The 20,603-nt window shown below is 46.2% G+C and overlaps 1 protein-coding gene across 1 annotated transcript in view; it reads left to right on the top strand.

Annotated features, from left to right (window-relative positions):
• PARG (poly(ADP-ribose) glycohydrolase) overlaps positions 1–20,603 on the top strand; it is a 496,940-nt gene that overhangs the window by 5,839 nt on the left and 470,498 nt on the right. The window contains exon 2 of the mRNA XM_030203287.1: positions 8,248–8,314. Within this exon, the coding sequence (XP_030059147.1) occupies positions 8,248–8,314 (67 nt within the window). The remainder of the gene's footprint in view (positions 1–8,247; positions 8,315–20,603) is intronic.

The following is a 20,603-nucleotide window of genomic DNA, read 5'->3' as shown; positions in this document are numbered from 1 at the left end:
AGGTTGTTCCATCTTATGGTTGACAAATCCGGTCCTTTCCACAACTTCATAAGGACCTTGTCACTTGTATAACAGCTTACTTTCGGAAGAGGGCAAAAGGATTAGGACTCTATCTCCTGGCTGGAAGGTTAATTTAACTGACTTCTGGTTGTAAGCATGGGCTTGAACCACTTGAACTTTTTCCAATCAAAGCTTGGTGGTCTCACCTGCTTTCTTTAGCCTCGTTTGCATGGAGAGCACATATTCAGCCAAGTTCCTCCCTGGGCTGGGTTCCTCTGCCCATGCTTCTTGAACCACATCCAGGATTCCTCTAGGCCTTCTCCCATATACCAGTTCAAGAGGAGAGAATACTGTTGAACTCTGGGGCACTTTCTAGATGGCAAACATATGTATGGGAATAGAGAATCTTATCTTCGGCCACAAACATTTTCAGCATTAGTTTCAGCGTCTTATTGAAATGTTCCACCAGACCATCTGTTTGTGGATGGTATATCGATGTCTGTAAAGTTTTCACTTTGAGCAAGGCACACACTTGCTTCATAACTCTGGACATAAAGGTAGTACCTTGATCAGTCAATATTTCTGCTAAGAGAATTAGCCACTGTGGTGATTTTCATGTTCTGCAACACAATGGCCTCTGGATAGTAGGTGATGTAATCCAAAATAACCAGGATATACTTATGGCCCCAGGTAGTGCACTCCAGGGGTCCCACAAAGTCCATTGCTATCTGTTCAAATGCTGTGTCAACAAGGGGTGTGGGCATGAGAGGGGTAGGTAGGATTCTGTCGGGACTATTCAGATAGCAGTTTGGTTAGGATTGGCAAAAGAGCTCCATTTGCTTAAATACCCCTGGCCAGAAAAACTGGGCTAAAATCCGTTCCACCGTCTTCTCCTCTCTTAGGTGACCACCTAGCAAGTGACTGTGGGCTGGCTGCATAACTTGGCTACGGTAGGGCTGGTGTACTAACTGCTGCTCTACCTACTCTCCATCCAGGGTTCCTTATCACAAAATAGGGGGGTGCTACCTTAGCAGGGTCCTGTTTGCCCATGGGATTCCCATGGGATTCCCTAGCTCGGGCTGCTCTGAAGGACTCATCATTTGACTGTGCCCTTTTTGAAATTCTCCGTAGCTCTTTCACTACTCCATTTGGATAGATTGTCCAAAGGGTCAGGGTTGTTTGACCTATCATTTTCCTTCTGCTTTGAATCTCCATCTACGGCAGCTCCTAGATTCAGAGAGCACCACAGTTTTTCTAATTGCTGTTGGTGGTGGGGTTTAGGCAACTCTGATTTTTTTCGATGTATAAATTGGGGGTTTTCAGTGGGAAGATTTCAGGAAAAGACTCCTCCTCCTTCTTTGGTGCTGAAATTGGGGGAATCCCAGCCCAAACCCACTGGGTAAGGTAACCAAGGCAAGACTGCTACCTCCAGATGAGCTTGCCCCACCGGTGTTTTACAGGACACTTGAGCTGTTGGATACTGTCTCTGCTCCCCATGTGCACAGGCCAGGGTCACAGTTTGCTTGTAGTTCAGTTATTCTGAGAGAGGTATTCCACCGGTCACAAGATTCTTGACACTGCCAGAGTCTACTAGTTCTTGATATGGGTGTCCTTCTAGCTCCACTTGTAATGCACAAAGTTCTAGTTCCTGGCTAGGCGGCTTTCACAAAATTGCAGTAATGAGTGGTTATTAAATTCGCATCCATAGCATTTTCCGCTATATCTTGGCAGTTTCTTGCTGCTGTATCTGTTGTTGCTGTTATAGCTGTTCAAGATGCGCCTGCATAAATTGCTGCTGATGCCACCATTGCAGGATCTCCTGCTGCTGCTGGCCGTCCACCAAGGCCTGGAGCATCTCATTAATTTTTTTGTGGTAGGGTCCGGCCCAGCACAGTACACCAATAAACAAAATAAAAGCCTCGCAGTCTGTCACTAGATAACACATCCCCCCCTTACCCCTTTAACTAGGGCAGGGTTATCCCCTTTAGCCCAGTGTCCCAGCGCAATGCTGGTTAATAGGCCTGGTGGTCACGGATCTAGCTTCCTCATGCAGCATAAGCTCAAGATCCCATCACTTCCACCACGTGAGACCCTAGGTGAGGATTATGAAGTGGCCCTGTCACAGGCCTAGAACAAAAATTATCTCTTGTCTTCAGAGGGGGGAAGTTTGCATGGGCCTCTGGCCTACAGGTCCCAAAACACAGTCTGTCCTGTGACAGCAGCGCCTGAAACACAGTTTGTAGTTTCTCTCTCTTTTATTTTGAGGTCACGCTCCAGTCAGACCTCGGAGTAAGGCTCATAATTCTTCAAATAAAAGATTGGCTTACCTCATCCAGATCACAGTAGCTAAACATGTTCCGTAAAGGTGTATGCTGGGGCTTCAGTTCTTCCTTGGGCCTCCTTAACCTTAGCTTGGCCCTGTCTTTTAATCTCCCAGGTATTGACTCCACTCCTTTTGGCTCACTTCCTCCCAGGGCAGGATCAGTGCTCTTAAGGTGGCCCAGGCTAGTTAGAGAGGGACTGTTCTTAAGGGTGAGGGGCAGTGATCTATAAACCCCGTCACATGGTGATAGCAAAAAGGTTAGGGAACAGTGTTTATGTCTAAGGGTGGCTGAACACTACCTTCTGGTTACCTGTCTTATTTCTTTGATGTGATCTTTGGCCAGTCCAAGGTTGAGGAGGGGGGGGGGATAAGTAGTGCTGGTAGGTATGAGTACGAAGAAGCCCTGATGTTGTCGTTCATTGGGTTGATGAACCCAGTTCTGTAGCATTCAATGTGGGGATGGAGCTATAATGGCTATCTCGGTGGTGGGGGAAAATAGCCATGCTGCAGAAGAGAGCAAGAGCAGGAGCTCGCCTGCAGAGGCAGCAGAGACTTGGAAAATGGTGGGAACAGTGCTTGGTGAGTGCATGCGTTTGTGCCCGAGACAATATTAGATTTGTCGGTGGAGGAGTTCTTTAGAGGAGATCAAGAAGTGTACAGAATTCAGATGGGTGCCACCTTTATGGTTGACGCTTACTATGATCTGATAAAGGCATCAGTGAAAGAAATAGCACTCCTAGTGGCAGCATGTAGGTCTCTGTGGTTGGTCAGCAGACATAGGGTCCAAGGCAAAGTTGAGTAAACTCCCCTTTGGGGCAAGACGATTGGTTGTATCGCTCCATGGTGCGACCGCACCTAGAGTATTGTGTTCAATTCTGGTCGCCGCATCTCAAGAAAGATATAGTAGAATTGGAAAAGGTGCAGAGAAGGGCGACTAAAATGATAGCGGGGATGGGACGACTTCCCTATGAAGAAAGATTAAGGAGGCTAGGGCTATTCAGCTTGGAGATGAGACGGCTGAGGGGAGACGTGATAGAGGTATATAAAATAATGAGTGGAGTGGAACAGGTGGATGTGAAGCGTCTGTTCACGCTTTCCAAAAATACTAGGACTAGGGGGCATGCGATGAAACTACAGTGTAGTAAATTTAAAACAAATCTGAGAAAAGTTTTTCTTCACCCAACGTATAATTAAACTCTGGAATTCGTTGCCGGAGAAAGTGGTGAAGGCGGTTAACTTAGCAGAGTTTAAAAAGGGGTTGGACGGTTTCCTAAAGGACAAGTCCATAAACCGCTACTAAATGGACTTGGTAAAAATCCACAATTCCAGGAATAACATGTATAGAATGTTTGTACGTTTGGGAAGCTTGCCAGGTGCCCTTGGCCTGGATTGGCCGCTGTCGTGGACAGGATGCTGGGTTTGATGGACCCTCGGTCTTTTCCCAGTATGGCATTACTTATGTACTCATGTACTTATGTACTAACTTGGGAGAGATTGAGGATCCACACTTGCCGGAGGACAAACCTAGGAATGTAGTCAGAGGCTCATCCGCTAGAAGTCATTCCAGGGATGCCATGAACTAAGACCAAGACAAACTAATGGAAATTGGCGAAACAACTGTTTCCCAAGAGGCAGCCCTTTCAAGAGGTCCAGAGATGTGGTTGAGACTTGGGCTCTGCAGGATCCAGGTCAGATCCAGAACTCCCAATAAAGATGTAGGGATCCACCAGTTGGTAATAAGAGATTGTTTAAAGAACTTCTACCAGAGATGGCCCTTAACAAATCAGACCAGTGGGTTTTAGAGGTTAACTGTGATGGTTATGCCCTGGCGTTCATGTGGCCTTTGCCAGTTTCCTAGAGTTTCCCTGTTGTTCAAGAATAAAGTTGGCAGCAGTCAGGGAGACTCCATGAAATGCTGAGTGAGGCACAGGAAAGGACTCCATTTAATTTGTAGTGCCTAAGAATAAGGCTACCTTCTGTCCTATTGTAGACCTGAAGTGAGTGAACAGGGCCCTCAAAATTCCCAGTTTTTTTTATGGATTATGGTGGTCTGTCATTTGTAGCAGTCACAAAGGGAGAGTTTTAGATGTTTTTGGACCTTGTGGAGACCTACCTCTGATATTCCAAATTGCAGGAGTATCAAAAATTAATTTGTTGTCCCCCATTCAACCTGGTTCTGAGGACTACCTCCAAGGTGATGGCAGTTGTCAGCATCCTTGCACAAAGAGGCTTTATTTATTTTATTGATTGGGTTTTATTAACCACCTTTATGAAGAGATTAACCAAAGAGGGGTGTACAGCAGGTACAGTTTGACATAAAACTTAAAATGTTGTTAACAGTATAACAATAGAAAAAGTAAACAAACCTGCCCTCCCCAAATATAAGCAATAAGCATAAATACAATCAATGAGGTGAACTTGGAGATGGCAAATTAAAAACCTAGTAATAGGATTAACATGAAACAGTTGATGCTGTTTGAGTTTCTGCCAGGTGCTTGTGACCTTGCGTGGCCACTGTTGGAAACAGAATACTGCATTAGATGGACCCTTGGTCTGACCCAGCATGACTGTTCTTATGTAATAACATTGTAGAACAATAATATAATATAAACTAGTAAAAGAGGCCCGGTTTCTGATAGAAATGAAACGGGTGCTAGCAAGGTTCCATGCTCCCCTCCCTCCCTCCCTCCCTCTCTCTCTCCTCCGAGTTCCATGCCCCCCCCTCTCTCCCCTCCGAGTGCAAGCACGACCTGTCCGCCGGCCTGCCCCTCGCCTTCCTAAGTGCTGGCTGTAATTTAAAACTTGTTACCTCGTGGTCCGGCAGCAACAGTGAAGTGGAGCAGGCACGGCACTTCAGACTGCCTTCCCTTCTGTCTGTCACGTCTGTGGCCGTGACCACCCTCATACTTACCATGTTTCTGGGAGTCAGTGGCTGTGCTGGCTTCTGCTTGTCTCTGTGTCTGTCTCTATCTTAGTTTCTCTCTGGCTCTGTGTGCTGATTGCCTTACTGGACCTCACCTGTGTGGGCTATGCCTCTTCCAAGATGGCTGCCGCCTCCTCTATGCCAGTATCCAAGATGGCTCCTGCTTGTCCTTCCTGTGGGCTCACTTCCTCTGTGTGTCAAGCCTCTGTTTGGAGGCAAGGAACTTCCTGCTTCTATCCTGCTGGTGGTGACTCATCAGTGAGTTCCTTTATAAGGAAGGCCTGTGCTTGCAGTCAGGGCCTTCGCATGGTATCATTGTCTGGTGTCATGCCCAGAGGACGACAGGTTAGTTAGTGTGTTGCTGCGCTGCTTCTAAGCCTGTCTTCTGTGTGGGCTTCTTGCCCTTCGATGTGGGCTTGCCCTTCTGCTTAGTACCTGTGGGCTTCTTGTCCTTCTGTGTGGGCTAGTGCCCTTCGGTTCCCAGTACCGGTGTGCTGCTTGCCCTTCTGCGTGGGCTGCTAGCCTTCTGCCTTTAGTCTGTGTTTGCAGCCTGCCCTACTCCTTGCTTGTATATTCTGTGTGCACATCCTGAACCTTGTATATCCTGTGTGCACATCCTGGTTGCTATCCTTCTGCCTTTAGTCTGTGTTTAGAGCCTGCTGTTCAGCCCTGGTTTCCCCATCTGTGTTTACAGCCGGCCCTACTCCCTGCTTGTATATTCTGTGTGCACATCCTGAACCTGGTATATCCTGGCTGCTAGCCTTCTGCCTTTAGTCTGTGTTTAGAGCCTGCTGTTCAGCCCTGGTTTCCCCGTCTGTGTTTGCAGCCTGCCCTACTCCCTGCTTGTATATTCTGTGTGCACATCCTGAACCTTATATATCCTGTGTGCACATCCTGGTCCCTGCTTGTTCGTCCTGAGTCCTGGTTTTGGCTAGCTAGTGTTATCCGGTTTCCCGCTCTGCTTAGCTACCTTCTGTCCCGTGTGTCTACCTTGTGCCTTGCTTGTATATCCTGTGTGCTTATCCGGATCCCTGCTTATGTATCCTGATTCCTGTATCTGTCTAGCTAGCGTGTATCTTCTGGGGGATTTATCCTGTTACCTGCCTCGACCTAGCTAGTGGGTTTGCCCTGGGGGCATTCCCAGTCTCCCCTTCTTCCTTGCTTGCATGTCTGCCCTAGTCCCTGCTCCTGATAAGCTTCTGTCTGTCTAGTCTGTCTGGTGTGCCTGGCTTAGCGGCTGCGTGCAGCGCTTAGTGCAGTCTAGTATTGTTCCCCTGTGTTTCCTAGACCCGAGGTGGGTCCTCTGGATCTTCAGTTCCGGCCTTGCCCTACAAGTCCTGTCGGCCGCCCGCACGCTAGAGCTCAACTCTAGCGGAAAGGTGGCTAAGTACAGGTGAAGCGGTTCCTGTTCTGCCGGTTCAGTTGCCTACTTCCAGTCCAGAGTTCCGGTCCGGTCCTTCCGGACGTCCAGTTCCAAGACGGTCTTGCCTGCCTCTGCCGCTCTGCGGCAGGGGCCCAAGGGCTCACAATTCCCAGTGCTGCCTTGAGGACCTGACAGTATGCCAAGGCCCTCGAGAACGCGACACTGTCTCAGCTCTGCCTCTGGTCCCGCCCTCATTTCCTGTTTCCGGAAGGGCGGGACCAGAGGCAGAGCTGAGACAGAAGGGAACGCAGGCTGAAGCGCCGCTCGCCTTCACTGCTGATGCTGGACCCCGAGGTAAGAATTTTAAAATTCTGGCCGGCACGCAGGAAGGTGAGGGGCAGGCGGAGGACAGGTCGTGTTTGCACTTGGAGGAGAGAGAGGGAGGGAGGCATGGGGGCATGGAACTCGGAGGAGAAGGAGGGAGGGGGCGGGTGGTCCTGAAACTCGAAGGGGAAGGGGGCCTGGAACTCAGGGGGAGGGAGAGGGGCGATTCTGTCGTGATTCTCTACTCACCTCAAACGTTCTGTGGCTGGCTGGTGCTTGCTTTCCTTCCTTTTCACTGATCCTCCCTCTGACGTAATCGCGAGGGCAGACCAATGGGAAGTGTGTTACGAACCCAGGCATCCAGACATAGAACGTTGGAGGTGCAAATTATTATATAGGATATGATAACGTAAGAGTTACATAAGTAACATAGTAGATGACGGCAGAGGAAGACCTGTTTGGTCCATCCAGACTGCCCAACAAGATAAACTCATATGTGCTACTTTGTGTATACCTGACCTTGATTTGTATCTGCCATTTTCAGGGCCATATGGTCTATTTGCCTTAATTTTTCTGTTTTCAATTAACTATTTTGAAGTTCTTGAGTTGAGGGTTTATAATCCCATCAGGGTTATATTTTTAGTGTGAAAGGGTAAACTGTAGCCTTAGTGAAGCTAGTAGAATTACAATGGGGGTGGGTGGGGGTGGGGGGTGGAGAGTATATAGAAGGGAGAAAAAAAGAGGACTAGAATGAAGATTGATAAATTTTATATTTACAGTTTCTTGTTGGTCTTAAAACTAGTCAGACTAAATCAGGATTGAAGACTTTGTTTATGGTCTCTTTTCCCCAATTAGATCTGTATTGCCATAGTGAAAAGTGAATAATTGCTATCAGTCCCCCAGGGGTCAACATGAGCACCTCCTAACCTGAGGTGGATTATAGTAAATCCTGCAAAAAGGGGGACAGTAGTTAGACTCTGGTAGTACCTATAACAAAGTAATATAGAGCAGAACCACTTTGTGAGACTTGCCATAGAACACAGACTTGACAATGATGAAACCATGAGGTTTTTAACTGCCTTTATGTTAGGGCTAGAATTGTATTAATGGAATATCGGTACTTCTGTTGAAGTGAAGATAGCAATAGCAGACTCTCTCATAACATCTTTAATGCCCATCATACTCTGGATGATGCTTCATAGCATACAGTAGAACTAGAACCAGATCTAGTCTTGCTTCAGCTAATAGCAGTATGACGATTTTACCTCTGGTCTATTACATGCTAAGTAGTTCTTACCGCCTTCTCTCTTTCAGTTCTCAGACAGGAGACAATTAACTCATATTTGGAAGTTCCAGAACAAAAGACCACTGGGCCAAAGAGGTATCATTTCATTTTGCAAATGCCAAAAAAGGTGTTATATAATGATTTTACCTGGTTTTGCAAATGAGAGCATTTTTCAGATTTACTTTTCTCAATAAAAAGAAAGCTGAGTGACTTGAGGATAGTTTTTGGTATAGTTCTTTAAAATTCACTATAGGAATGAATATACAAAACCCAATGCCACCTAATTGTGAAGTTGTTCAGTAAAATGTGTTTTGTATAATTACAACAGATTTCGACCCCAAAGCACTAAGGGTGTCTTTTAACTAAAGATTAGCGTATGTTAGCAGCAGCAGGGCCTATAGGAATAAAATGGGTCCTGTGGCAGATAATATGCTAACCTTTAGAAAAGAACTCCCCCCCCCCCCCCCCCCCAAAAAAAAAAAAAAAAACAACAAAAATTTGTAGTAATGTCTGTTGGTAATAACTCCAGTTGTCTGTCTAGGATATAAGGGGTCCTTTTACTAAGCTGTGGCAAAACGTGTCTTTATCTCACTATTGTATCCCATGTGCTAAGGCCATTTTTACCGCAACTGTAAAAAAGCCAGTTTTTCTATTTTTTTGTATTAATGGCCATGTGCTAATGGCCATTACCATGTGAGCACTTACTGACATCCATTTTGTAGGTAGTAAGGGCTCATGTGGTAATCCTGTGCATAGTGGTCTCCTCAAGCCCTCAGATTTGTTTGTTTTTTTTCCCTACTTTAAACTATTTTACTTTATTTCAGGATATAAAAGTACAAAATATAAATAATGAGGACTGAACTGGGCCCTTCTGTGCCTTCTAGAAGCTATCTGTTATTGGTGTGGCAGAAACTTAAACTTTGGGGAAAAGGGTATGGAGACTAGCTAATAAAGTTTGCTTGCTTGCTTATTTTTTTTTGTTATTTTACAATTCTAACTGTGTTTATCAATATCCTACAATTCTTCTTTTAAACCCTGCTACACCTGCAGCTTCTGTCGGCAGCTCACATAGCAGGTCAGAGTAACGTGCAAGCCAATTTTCTCAGCAGGCATCAACCGACCCGGCGGAATGGGAACTGGCAGAAGAAGTTTTTCTTCAGATTTGTGCCAAATGGAGGACTCCCGGAATGGATCTAATGGCGTCAAGTGCAAATGCCAAAGTACCTCGGTTTTTCAGCAGAAGGAGAGATCCTCACTCGGTGGGGTTGGATGCTCTGGCCCTCTGAGCTCCTGTATGTGTTCCCTCCTTGGCCCCTGATAGGGTGAGTCCTGCTGCGGATTCGACAGCACCGAGGTCTGGTGATTCTCATAGCTCCAGATTGGCCAAGGCGTCTGCCGGATGTTGGTGGACGCTCCGGTGCATTTGCCCCTGGTGCCGAACCTGTTGGTTCAGGGTCCGGTGTCCATGGAGGATGCCTGGCTATTGAGAGGGCGCAATTGAGAGACAAGGGCTACTCTAACAAGGTCATCTCCACTCTCTTGCAGGCCCGCAAGCGGTACACCTCCGCAGCTTATGCTCGGATCTGGCACAAATTTGAGGTATGGGGTGTTTCAAAGGCGATCACACCCATGCGGGCTACAGTCTCAACAGTGCTGGACTTTTTGCAGGAGGGCTTACAAAAAGGCCTTGCTTACAATTCCCTGTGGGTGCAAGTGGCAGCATTATCATGCTATCGAGGGAAAGTCACTGGCTTGTCCCTTGCTGCTCATCCGGACATTGCCCAATTTCTCAGAGGGGTGCTTAGGCTCCGTCCTCCTGTCCGGTTGCCCTGTCCGGCCTGGAACCTGGGGCTGGTGTTGAAGGCTCTTCAGTGTTCACCCTTCGAGCCGCTTGAGCGAGCTTCGGAGAAGGATGTGACTCTCAAGACAGTCTTTGGTGGCCATGACATCGGCTAGACGCGTGTCTGAGCTGCAGGCATGGTCCTGTCGGGACCCTTTTCTGCAATTCTCGGAGTCCGGAGTAACGGTACGTACAGTGCCTTCCTTCCTGCCTAAGGTGGTTTCAGCGTTTCATCTGAACCAGCCCACTTTTCTTCCTTCCTTTTCTAGGGAAGAGTTCCCGGACTCTTCTGGATGTCTGCAGGGCGCTGTTGCAGTATCTACAGATGTCAAATGACTTCAGGACTTCTGATCACCTTTTTGTCTTGTTGTCAGGTCCTTGGCTTGGAGGTCCGGCGTCTAAGTCCACTATAGCCCGTTGGCTCAAGGAAGTCATTTTTGCTGCATATCTGCTTTCAGGTCGTTCTCCGCCTGAAGAGTTTAAGGCGCATTCCACGAGAGTGGTTTCTTCCTCATGGGCTGAAACGAGTGCACTCTCTCTTCAAGAGATCTGTAGTGCGGCTACTTGGGCTTCTCAGCTCTCATTTGTCCGGCATTATAGGCTGGATATTGCAGCGAAGCAGGACGCTATTTTTGAAGCACAAGTGCTTGCTCGCGGTGTGGCCTGTTCCCACCCTAAGTGGGGATTGCTTTTGTACATCCCATCAGTTAATGGATTCATCTGCTAATGTCAAAGAAGGGAAAATTAGGTTCTTACCCTGGTAATTTTCTTTCCTTTAGTCACAGCAGATGAATCCATGATCCCTCCCTGTCTGACTTGTTTTTTGTTCAGATCTTTCATGCAGATATAGATATCATTGGGAGAAGTTGGATACCAGTTCTCAAAATTTCTACATGATGTTCTACTACAGGAGGTTGAGTTCATCCCTCTTTTGTATGGTTATTGCGCCTGTTCTGGGGCGTTTGTTCGCTGTGAGGAAAGTTTATGTTGTTATACCTTTATGGTTCACTCTGCTTTGGAAATCTCAAATACTGAAGGCAGTTGGGGCTAGCCGTCCAAGAGACACTATGGTTTTTCAGTGTTCTCTATCTCCACTTGCTGGTAGGCAGATACAATCCATCAGTTAATGGATTAATCTGCTGTGACTAAAGGAAAGAAAATTACCAAGGTAAGAACCTAATTTTCTCTTCATTACCACAGTATTATTATAATCTAAAAGGGGGCCTATCAGCTGCAGCTGCAACAACTTACAGAATTTCCCAGTGAAGCCATCTGAACCGGGAACTGAATTAAGCTTAAAAGCCTGAATGGCTAGCTGTAATTCTTTAACTCACAAGGGTTGATTCAAAGCCTCCACTGCCTTCGCACTAAGTTGAGTTAAACCAGACTGCCTAAGATATCCTGCAATACGGTCCGCCCCCTCCAAGAGTCAACATCCTCAGCAGCATACAGGTGACTAAAATGGGTTAAAAATCCCCCTCTTCACTCTGTTCCATTTTTTTGCAGTTAACGCCACCCCCTGAAGTTTGAATAGTGGGAATATAGTGTGAGCTGGTCCCAGTTTTCACAGCCCGTGCTAACAGCTTGCCTGCACGATTCCCAAACTTATATTTACAAAACAAATTTTTTAGTAGTTGTTCATGAAGCAGTTTATTTAAAGCAACAGGGGTAGCAGTCAGTGTTTCAAATGGGGCCTGGTGGGGCGAGCTATATATTGTTGTTTAAGTGTCAGTAGCTTCCACTCATGAGTTATAATACCCTGAGCAATTTGTTTATTTCTAGCGCTGACATAGGCAATGATGTCCTCACTCAACACTGCTTTAGAAGTAGTCCAAAAAGAGCCTGGGTTTTCTGCATGCTGCTGATTGTGAGACAAAAACTCTTCCCACTGCTTCTGCAAATAGGTACCAAAAGCTGGAGATGCAAAAAGATAGGTGGGAAAATAGGGTTCTGCATCCAGCTTCTCCCACACCAAGTTATGGTCAGAAATCTCTTCTGGGGCAATGATGGCTGATATGACATGTGGAAAAGGAGCACTAAAAGAATATGTAATCTAGATGGGATAGAGTATGATGCACCCTACATGTGTGTGTGACATCCTTCTCATCTGGGTGGAGCAAATGCCAGGGATAAACCATTTCCAAAGCTGTGCAGATATGCTGTAATGTTTGGTCAGCTCCCCCAGTCATAGTCGGCTCGAAGGCTGATTAGTCCATCTGGGCGCCCATCACCTTATTCGTATCCCCCGATACTATTAGGTTTTTGTCAGCATAGGGGTGACGCACCTTGAGCACCAAAGAGAAAATGATTTATCCGAGGGAACAGGGCCATACTTATCTCTCGTCCCTGCAAATTTAGCCTCATCTTAAATAAAGGTGACTGCCAAAGATTTGTGAATTAGAACTGCCACTCCCCCATTGGCAGCCTGTCACTGGGGAGCAATGAACCACCCCTATCCAGTGTTGATGCAATTTTAAATGCTTCTCCAGAGACAACCTAGTCTGTTGAAGATGCACAATATCCGCTTTATGACAGTTAAAGGTTGTTAGAATTTTCATTCGTTTTACAGGGGATATAATTCCGCACACATTCCAAGAAATTGGGCATATAGGCTTGTCAGGAGCCTTACTCATATAGACACCTCATCAAACATGCTAAGAAGAACGTTGCACAGCCCCCTTGCAAAGCCTTGAGGCACCTAGCTCTTACCTGGAGGCAATTTAGGGAACAGCATTCCCCCACAACCCGCACCCCACACGACACCCACCACTGGATCATACCTACCTATACACTCCAACACAGCATACCGAGGAAAGGTCCCTTGAGTGCTTTAGAAAAACCCATCCAAAATTCCAACCTTCTGTAACAGCAATCCCCCCCCCCCACCACACCCCGTGAGAAACATCTAACTGCTCCCTCTCACACAAGATGAAAGGAGATCACTCTATTGAGCCAGCAGGCTTCTCACCAAAGTCAAAAGAACCCCTAGAGACAGGGAGAGAAATAGTGGGCCTCAAAGGGGCCATGCAGTACCGTTAGCATTAAGGTCTAACACAATCAAGTTAATGTAGTCCTCTAGGACAAACAAATGTAGCCCACGCCAAGTCTACTGCTTTTGTAGGCCTGGAACAACTCTACTTTTTTGTGCATAGCTAAGGAGCTGCAACTCTCACACTCTCGTTTGCTGCCCACATGATGGACCCACTCTAGACACAGCTGCACTTTGCTAGTGGACAGGGAAAGCTGCTCTGCCAGCCATTGTTCCAAGCAGCGTGGCAGCGCTTGCTCCAGGATGGTCTCTGGTAAGCCAGTTAATCTTATCTTATATTGTTCCGCCGCAATCTGTTTTCCTGATCGTCTAATTTGAGCACTTGCTCTTTCATCTAAGCTTGGAGGAGTTCTAGTTGTGAACACGTGGCTGACCTTGGTCCTGGATGTATGCTGTTCAGGTTCCTCCGTTTGACAGGATGACTCCGCCAATAACAGCTCAGACTTTTCGAGCTGCCCTGCAAGTGTGGTCATTTTAGGGCTCCACTGCCCGCAACACCTCTGAACTGAGCCCAGGAGTCTCCACCATTTTATCTTTGGTGCAGCAGTCCTTGTTTTTTTTTGTCCTTTTTGCTCAGTTTAGAGGACATACCGATTCTTGGAGCCATTAGATATTTGTCCTTATATGGGTTAGAGGCTCTGTGGGAAAAGAAAAATCGTTCCCCGTTTCTAAAAGGATGCTGAAAAGTATGATTAAGGTGGGAAGCCTCCAGAGCACAGCAGAAACAGGTCTGCCCTACTCAAGACAACGTGATCTTAGTTGTTGTTTTTAATTTTTGATAGCCTGCTTGTCCTGTATTATGCTTTTTTTTTTTTTTTTTTGCCTGCTAGCGTGGGAGGGGTTAAAGTTATACTTTGGATGGAAAATCTGCTCCTTCTGAATGATGGGCTAGGAGTAATAGGTAGCAAAGGAAGGTTATCATAATAAGGGTTAAACATCAGTAGAGATAGGCAATGAACATTTCTGAAAAACTTTTAATCTTTTTAACTGTACATATTTAATTGATCTGTGTATTACTGCTATTAAAGTCCTAAAACCTTACTTATTCTTGTATTACTTGCTCATTCTCCATCACAAATTAAAAACATTCAAACCTGACTATTTTAAAGAGACTTTATATAATTTAGACAATATTTAATAAGCATCCATTCTGTGCTCTTTATAGTGGCAAGTGTATCTGTTTTCATGATGCGTTGTTAAGGAGCTTTGCACGGCCCATGGGTTAGGAAGGATAAAGCAATTATGGTTACTTGCAAACATTAAAAATTTCCCTCTTGAGGAGCAATGATTATAGCAGACTGTAAAGAAGAGCTGCCAAGATGTGTTGGACTGACAGAACCAAGGGAAGGCATGGATATAGGAGGTGAAGGGAAGAGGCAGAAGCTTGAGGGTGGGATTGGAAAAGTATGATGACTTCAGCAAAGAGTAGAGTTTCTGGGACTGAGTGGGGATATGGTTAGGGATGTTAGATGGGCATGAGTGAGGACTTTGAGATGGGGCTATGGTGGTATAAGAAAATGGGCCTAAAGGGTGATGATGAATCAAGAGGTAATCTGAAGGACCTGGAGGGCTGTAGAGAAGTAAGATTTAGTGAAAAGGAATTGTGGGGGGGGGGGGGGGGGGGGGGGGGGGGGGGGGGGGAATGAAGTTGAAGTTGGGGAGACCGTGGAAGAGGAGTAGTGGGAACAGGAACTGGATAGGAAATAAAAGGCAGGGAAGGGAATGAGGTCAACAAAGGACTTTTTTTTTTTTTTCCTTCGGTGAAACATGAAGATTGGAGGGTGGCCAGTGCAACATCAATTTTTAAAAAGGGTTCCAGGTAATTTGGGGAAATTACAGACCAGTAAACCCGACTTCAGTGCTAGGAAATATAGTGGAAACCATTATAAAGAATAAACTTATGGTAAAATAAAAATTCATTTGTTGCCATGTCATATGCTGGAGCCAACGGCTCGTTGTTATGTTTGAGATGTTATTTCAATAAAAATTCTAAGTTAAAAAAAGAAAAAAGAATAAACTTCTGGAACACAGAGACAAACAAACATGGTTTAATGGGACAGAGTCAGCATGGGTTCAGCCAAGGGAAGTTTTGCCTCACCAATTTGCTGAATCTCTTTGAAGGCGTGAATAAACGTGGCTAAAGGTTGAGCTGGTTGATGTAGTGGTTAAAGGTGAGCCAGTTGATGTAGTGTATCTGAATTTTCAGAAAGCTTTTGACAAAGTTCTTCATGAAAGACAATTGAGAAAATTAGAATCATGGGACAGGAGGCAGTGTTCTGTTGTGGATTAGGAATTGGTTATTGGACAGAAAACAGAGGTTAGGGTTAAATGGCCATTTTTCTCACTGGAGAAGGGTGAATAGTAGAGTGGAGCAGAGATTTGTTCTGTACTGGGACTGGTGCTACTTAACATATTTCTAAATGATCTGGAAATGGGAAAGATGAGTGAGGTGACTAAATTTGCAGATGACATAAAACTATTCAAAGTTGTCAAAACACATGTGGATTGTGAAAAATTGCAGGAAGACCTTAGGAAATTGGAAGACTGGGCATCCAAATGGCAGATGAAATTTGATGTGGACAACTACAAAGTGATGCACATTGGGAAGAATAATCAAAATCCTAGTTACCTGATACTGGGGTCCACCTTAGGAGTCGGCACTCAAGAAAAAGATCTAGTTGTCATTGTAGACAATATTCTGAAATCTTCTGCCCAGTGTGTGGCGGTGGCCAAAAATGCAAACAGGATACTTGGATTTGTTTATTTAGACATTTATATCCTGTATTTTCCCAAACAATGTTTAGGTTCAATGTGCCATACAGATAAAAATATTTAGAGAAATACCTACTGCATAGTGCAGTTGACTGTAATTAAACATAATGTATTTTACAATAAATCTTACAAACCAAAATAGAAAAACATATGAATTGTTTCACAATGTTACAGAATGATGAAATGTCAGTTTAGTATTAAAGATATACAGAAATTTTCAAACGCCATATAAGGTTGAATTAGAAATCATCTTTTTGTTGTAAGAACTTTTTAAAAAGAGAGGTTTTTAGTGATTTCCAGAAGCTCGTATAATTTGGAATACCTTGATGTACTAAGTGGTGGTATTCATTACCCAAAAACATTGAAAAGTCAGCTGAAAGGACAGATTTTTATATATAATTTTCTTACAGTTGGGGTAGTGAAACAATAGGAAGTCCCTAGATCCTCCGATGGAATTATGAGTGTTAAGCTTCTCACGGAAACACTGGGTTTGTGAGCCCTTGGACCACTGCCGTAGGGCGACAGTGGCAGGCAAAACCCCCCAACCAGTACTGGGCTAGCACAACAACAAGGCTAGGTGCAGACATAGATAAATAAGCAGGAACACTCTGGACTAAACACACTCGGACTGGAGCAAGCCTTCACCTACACTTGACTGCCATTCCCCAGGGGTTGAGCCCCTAGGTGCGGGCAGCCGGCAGGACTTACCGCATCCAGGAACTCAGGGAATGGGACTCAGAAGCAAGCCAGACCAACAGGGACTGAGGGTCAGCGGGGAAAGGAGCAAACATGGGAGGCAAGGCAGGAAACTGGGCTAGAACTCACAGACAAACAATACAACACAAGACAGAAAGTGGACAGACTAAAGGACCAGGACTGAAAGTTGCCAAGCAGCCACTAAGCAGAGCACGAAGACAGGTAACATCAAGGACTGAAAGCTGCCAAGCAGCCAATAGGGGAAAAAACACAGACAGACAAAAGAGCAAGAACAGAAAGCTACCAAGCAGCCACTAAAAAGGGAACTAGCAACTAAAGCTAAAAGCTAACCTACACACAGACTAACCAAGGACCAGACAAAGAAATACAAATAAGAAACAAGACCAGGAAACAAGCAATAAAGTACAAGCTAAGCTACACAAAGACTAGACTAGAACCAGGCAAGGATTTCAGACAATAAACAGACTAGGCAGAAGTGCACAGAGCACACCAACATACCCACAGACCTTAGGCGATGCAAAGGCTCTGAATAGAAGAACACCAGTTCCTTATCAAGGCTCTGACTGATGATGTCACAACTACAGGACACAGGCAGAAAGCATACTGAGGCACAGAGAGGCTTAACACATACAGGTGCAGTATAGTGGAGTACTAAATCAATGTCCAGCGATTCTCACTTCCATGTCCTGTGACTCGCCCCAGTCTCCACCTGCCCTTGAGATCATTCCAACCCCATCCCCACCTGCTGACCCTCAGCTCACCAACTTTCCGTTCTGCCCCCTGCAAATCTAATATTTACCGAAGTCGCAGCGCGAACCGGCGGTAGTGAAGACAGCAAGCAGGCAGACTCGCCTCCTCGTTGCTTCCCTGCCCTCTCAGCACAGCTCAGGCTCAGCGTCCCGCCTTTGTCGCTTCCCTGCCCTCTCGCGTCCCACCTTCCTCTGATGTAATTTCTTTTCTGCAAGGGCTTCTCCCATTGCTCTGCCTCCCGGCATCCTCCGCCCCCTTTGTATGAGGAAGGCTCACAACTATTCAGACCATGAAAAGCACATCCTAGCTTCAGATCTGAGCTGTGTACGTGTAAATCTCTCTCTCGCTCTCTCTCTCTCTCTCTCTCTCATTGAAATCCTAGCTGCACAGAGCCACCTGACAGACTGCAGGTGAGGCAAGAAGAAGCTTTTCCTTTTCTAGTGCCACACTCTCCGCAGCTGCAGCTCCGACACATGGGGGGGGGGGGGGGGGGAGGCAGTTACATAGGTAACTTACGTCAGAGGAGGGCGGGCACAGGAAGAAGGAGAGAGACGTCGGTGAAGGCAGAAGCGATCGCCAATCAGCTGTTCCATCCCGTGCAGCGCCTTCACACAGAGGTGAGAGGCACTGCGCGGGCCGGTAAAGCGGAGGGGGGAACCAGTAGAGCGGGGGAGCGGCGGCGACGAACTCAGGGGTGCGGGGCACGGGGCGGAGGATGCTGGGAGGCGGAGCTATGGGAGAAGCAGTACAGAGAGAGACAGGAAGGGAGGGGGACCGGGGCTGCTAAACTTTTTTTTAGTTTTGTTTTTTTTTTATTTTATACCAGCAGAAGCGGGGAGCAGCGGCGACCTCTGGGGGGGGGGGGGGGGGGGGGGGGGCAAGGCCTTCCATACTGGACGCTTCTGACGAGCGCCTTTGCCCTCTCCAGATCCTTTTTTGATGTATGTTTATTTTTGTATTGATGCAGGGGGAAACCGTGGAGCCACGTGTTTGTGGTTTTTTGTTGTTGTTGCTGTTTTGGACATTTCTGGCATGCGCAGAGCAGCCAGCGTAATGCTTTGCTGCTCTGCTCATGCTTTAGGGGCCGATTACCGACGGGGATTACGAATCTTTGATACATTGTACTTTTCAATATCGCACCGAACATGTGCGACTTGTTTTTTTGGTGCATGCTTCGTTTTTTCAAATTCATTAAAGGACTTTAACGTTTTAGATTTTTTTTACGTATGGTTGATGCATCTGGGCCCCAGTGCAGTGCACACCACCTACACGTTTAGTGAATGGAATTCTTTGAAGTTACAGTAGGTGGATTCCTTCCCTCTTAGAGGCCTAAAGGCCACATGGATCCCATCCATGATTCCTATGATAGATGGGAATTGGCAAATGTTATAGAATTGTGCCGTTTGTTTGTTGCACCGACTGCACTGTAATAAGTAAGAGAGGCAGAGCAAAACTGGCTGAGGCATTGTGATGTGGATGGTTGGCTGAGTCCAGCATCCACAGCCAATACAGACTGGAAGCTTCCTGTGGGGGGGGGGGGGGGGGGGGGGGGGGGTGATTATGGTGAACATGTACTGGTTGATCCCTGCATGTTTGGTAGTTGTAGCTCCTGGCACAGATGATATATGACAGTTTTATCAAAACAGAACTTGAGCCCAGATGCACAAAACATATCAAGCTACCAACGTGGTTTTTATACCAGTTCTAGCTGGTTTAACGAGCAAGGAGTAAAATGAGACATGCACAAAAGGGTTCTCCAAGCTCTTTTCCTATCATGGTAGCAGCTAATGAAAACAGAATGCAAAGCTATTATAATGAGCTAATTATTATACAAATGTGCATGCAAGGTGATGCACAGTCATTTTGCTACCCGATGCACTGAAGCAGTCCTCAGTTTTACCATGGAGCCGTTGGTTCTCACAACTCCAGACCTCCCATTAAATTTGTATGAGCTTCACACAACAAAATATAAGGGTAGAGAGTGCTGTAGGCAAATGCACTGTAACAGCAGGGCTGCTTTTAACCAGAACATAAACCTGAAAGGCTGTAGGGAGCTGGTGAATCCCTGCAATGAGAGGAAAGGATCCCGGCTTCAGCTATCTGGGACCATTCAGATAGTGAAAGTGCAAGCCAGAACTCTGGAGCAAACATTCCATTGAGATGAGGAAGAGCAGCAGGAGTTCTTGTGCTGCTGCTGCCCTGTCCTGCCCCCTGACAAGGAAGCGGGGCGACAGAGGAGAAAAGAGAACCCCAGAGCCTATGAGCTAGAACCTGGGGGGATGGAGTGGCTGTTCTCCCTGAGGGCTGCAGGTGTTTCAGCTGTCTCCCTCCTCCTGCTTTTTGCGCTGAAGAGAGTGGCAGATTGCTAACTCCAGGCTCCTGCCCTTCCCTACCCCCCCCCCCCCCCCCCCCCGGGACAGTAGAGTGCAAGCTCCCGGCTTGGTTTTTGAAAAAATAAAAAAAAGCTATGCCGGCTCTCATACACACAGCTTGTCTGTATGTATGAGAGCCATTTGTAGCCTGCACAGAGCAGCCACATTTAGCGATGGGCTGCTCTGCGCACGCTCAGCTGGCCGATCGGCTTCCTCCATATCGCATCTAGAGCAACAAGCAGCTCATTTGCATTGGGGATCCATCTGTATTTTCAAATTGGTAATTTTTATCAATTTGAAATTACAAATGGATTCTTAACATTGGTGAGGCTATTTATTTATTTAGATTTTGCTCACACCTTTTTTAGTAGTATCTCAAGGTGAGTTACATTCAGGTACACTGGATATTTCTCTGTCCCAGGAGGGCTCACAATCTAAGTTTGTACCTGAGGCAATGGAGGGTTAAGTGACTTGCCCAAGATCACAAGGAGCAGCAGTGGGATTTGAACCGACCACCTCTGGATTGCAAGACCGGTGCTCTAACCACTAGACCACTAACCACTATACCACTTCTCCACTTACTCATCAGTGAGGTCTAGGAACTGGGTCATGGGCCAGGATACTTTTGATAGAGATGCTTCCTACTAGCCCTCAATTGCCTCCTGGTACTGCGAAACCGTGTGTTCCACTACCAATGCCTCTGTGCTCCCAGAGTGCCAATAAGTTAAAAATGAATCCTTAAAAGACAGACTGGATATTGTCTGTATAGGTATGTTTTAAATTTTCAAATGATGCTACTTAGGGTCACTCTATCAAGCCCACAGACACACATTACAATTAGGATTTATAGCCCGCTTGTACCTAATAAGTTCAAAGTGTACTCAG

The sequence above is a fragment of the Microcaecilia unicolor genome, chromosome 5, assembly GCF_901765095.1.
Source record: "Microcaecilia unicolor chromosome 5, aMicUni1.1, whole genome shotgun sequence".
Classification (NCBI taxonomy): Eukaryota; Metazoa; Chordata; class Amphibia; order Gymnophiona; family Siphonopidae; genus Microcaecilia; species Microcaecilia unicolor.
Note: the sequence above shows the minus strand (reverse complement) of the source record. Positions and strands in the feature narration are given on the sequence as shown.